This window comes from Cyprinodon variegatus, unplaced genomic scaffold, assembly GCF_000732505.1.
Source record: "Cyprinodon variegatus isolate N-32 unplaced genomic scaffold, C_variegatus-1.0 Scaffold1020, whole genome shotgun sequence".
Lineage (NCBI taxonomy): Eukaryota > Metazoa > Chordata > Actinopteri > Cyprinodontiformes > Cyprinodontidae > Cyprinodon > Cyprinodon variegatus.
Genome location: NW_015151473.1, coordinates 91006 through 93571, shown reverse-complemented (window position 1 = coordinate 93571; position 2566 = coordinate 91006). Strand labels below are relative to the sequence as shown.

The following is a 2566-nucleotide window of genomic DNA, read 5'->3' as shown; positions in this document are numbered from 1 at the left end:
CAACCCGTCCGTGGAGGATCAGGAATCAGAAAAGTGGAAAAACTCTTTTTTTTCCACTTTTACCCGATGTATTCCAGCATCCAGCTGCCATGCACGTGGGCATTGTCAGTCTCACTATAGCTCTGGTGAATTTCAATGGTGAAGTCCTCTGGAAGCAAAATCAGTGGGAACTACTAGACACATCTGCAATCAACAACAATTATTGAAGATTTCCAAAGCGGGGAGAATGGCGCTAGGCTTACCGCACCGTGACGTCACTGCTGCAAGATGGCAGGAGGGAGGGGTTGCTATATTTGAGCAAAATTGGCCGCTCCCAGACTCGTAAATAATAACTTTTAATTTTTTACTGATTAATGCTAAATTTATTAACCCTGTAATGCCAAATGTGTCATATTTGATACATACGGTTTCTGAAATGTTTTGCGTCTGACATGTTTTGCATAAGTTAAAGGTAAAAACTTTGCTCAAAATCCTGTTGTACACAATCAGATATATCTGATAACAGAGGGCAGAAGACTACACAAAAAATAATCTTGACTTTTTTTTCTCTTTACATATTTTGTTAAAATGCCAAATAAGGACTTGGCATAAGGGCAGAAAATTACTTTTTTTTGGGTTTGTTCTTGGATCGGGCTTGGATCATTATTTATACCTTAAACTAATACGTTCGCAGAGATTTAACCCAAATCTCTGCGAACGTATTAGTTTAAGGTATAAATAATGATCCATTGATCATTCCTTGCTGACTGGACTTTTCCTTTAAAGAAGACTTCTTGAAAAATTAAATGAATGAAACTAAAACTTTTCCACCTGAGGAGTTCTGGATAGAGCTTTTTTTTTTTATTTTTTTATCTTAAATGCCAAATGTTTGCATATATTTTTACAATCTTGGTATAATTCGTGCTCTAAGTGGGTCGCTCTAACAGCTGCTTAGCATGTTATCATGTTTTACAGCCTCTATGCTCCAGTTAACTATTAATCAATTCCAAAAGCAGTTGACCATTATTTCAATAATTGATTAATCTGATTCATAGTTTCAACCCTAATGGGAACAATAAGCTTTTTTTTTTTTTTGGTTCTGGATGAGCCCGGTTGATCCTGCTGGTTGGTGGGGGCACAGAGACAGACAGACGCACAGAAACTAGAGAAAGGGTTGCGTACCTCGTGCCTCCTCTGCCTCTACGGTGGCTGTGTAAGCGTGAGGAGAAGAGCCATGCCCAGAACAACAATGGAGAGAGAGTGGGACGGTTAGACATCATCAGACACATCATCAAAGCATCCATCAGTCCTGTTAACACGGATCCAACATCATCCAACCCCCCCATCCTGGAGGGGAGAGCATCGCCATCATGCTGCCCTGAAGGGACCCGATGCGTACGCTGATGGGTCCAAGTTAGAGGAGCTGCTGATCTCTGACCTCTAACTGCTGCAGAGAAGAACCATCGGGTCCAGGACTAGACAACAGAACCAATGTGGTCCTACTGGACCCCCCTTAGGAAGGGACAGGATGGCACAGATTCTGCTGGGAGGGGATCCCATCAGAACCAGGTCCAGGCTTCCTCTGCATCATCCTCAGACTTCCTGCCAGTCCTTGCGTTACGCAGCGGTAAGACCGGACGCGAGTTCAGAAGCAAAGAGGCGTCTGATGCTTCATTTTTTTCGATCGTTGTGCAAAATAAAGTCAGACGCGCCTCAAGAGGACTGACAGCGAGAGCCAAAACTGGTGTCTGACATGCCAAAAATGGCATCTGCAAGTATGCCGGTTTCCAACTGGCATAAGCCGGTTTCCAACTGGCATATGCCAGTTAGAAACCGGCATATGCCAGTCTGGAGGAGAGCTGCAGGACATTTAGATGTGCATTGAAGCGTCAACCATAGACTTTCTCCATTAACCAGCTGCTTCTTCTGCTCCAATAGTGTTCGGTGTGAACGTCGTTACTATGAAACCGTCCAGAACCGGAGCCATCTATCCAGGTCCATTTTCACTGCAGCTCTATCTCAGCAGGGCAGCATGATCCCTCCCCCCCTCCTGAGAAGTCTGTAGATGTGCGTGGGGGGGCTGGGGTTAGTTTTGGGGGTTGGGGTGAGAACAGGCCCAGTTAGTGGGATCTCCTTCGGGTTAGTATCTGCCAGGTCCATACTCACCGCTCTGCAGAGTGCGGCGCCCTCCAGACAGAACGCCCAGCGGCAGCGTCCCTGTGGGGGTGAGCCCCTTCAGCTGAAGCACGCTCTCATTCTCCTCCCTGGGAAAAAACAACACATGTATTTTTATTTTATAAGTTTAACCTCTAACCATTTTAGTGAAAGGATTTTTATCCAAAACCGAATTAATGTGCACAAATAAGGAATAGGTGTATTAACCATATATGTAAACAGAGTTTTATTGGGCCCCTGGGCTACTGCCTAGTATTGCCCAATGGTAAATCCCCCCATCTGTGTGACATCAGGGGCTGAGCAGGATTCCCAGAGGGAAGACCTGATTTTCGGTAAAAGTTGACTAGAGATGGGAACCATATACCCCATTTACACTACCCTTGAAAAACCGTGCCGAGTCCGGTCCGAGCTC

At 45.1% G+C, this 2566-nt stretch overlaps 1 protein-coding gene across 1 annotated transcript in view; it reads right to left on the bottom strand.

Moving 5' to 3' along the window:
* Nucleotides 1-2566, bottom strand: part of LOC107100856 (serine/threonine-protein phosphatase 2B catalytic subunit gamma isoform-like) — a 49689-nt gene that overhangs the window by 4348 nt on the left and 42775 nt on the right. Inside the window, exons 11-12 of the mRNA XM_015399516.1 lie at nucleotides 2146-2243; nucleotides 1162-1188 (exon numbers count right to left, since the gene is read on the bottom strand). Coding sequence (XP_015255002.1) covers nucleotides 1162-1188; nucleotides 2146-2243 — 125 coding nt within the window. The remainder of the gene's footprint in view (nucleotides 1-1161; nucleotides 1189-2145; nucleotides 2244-2566) is intronic.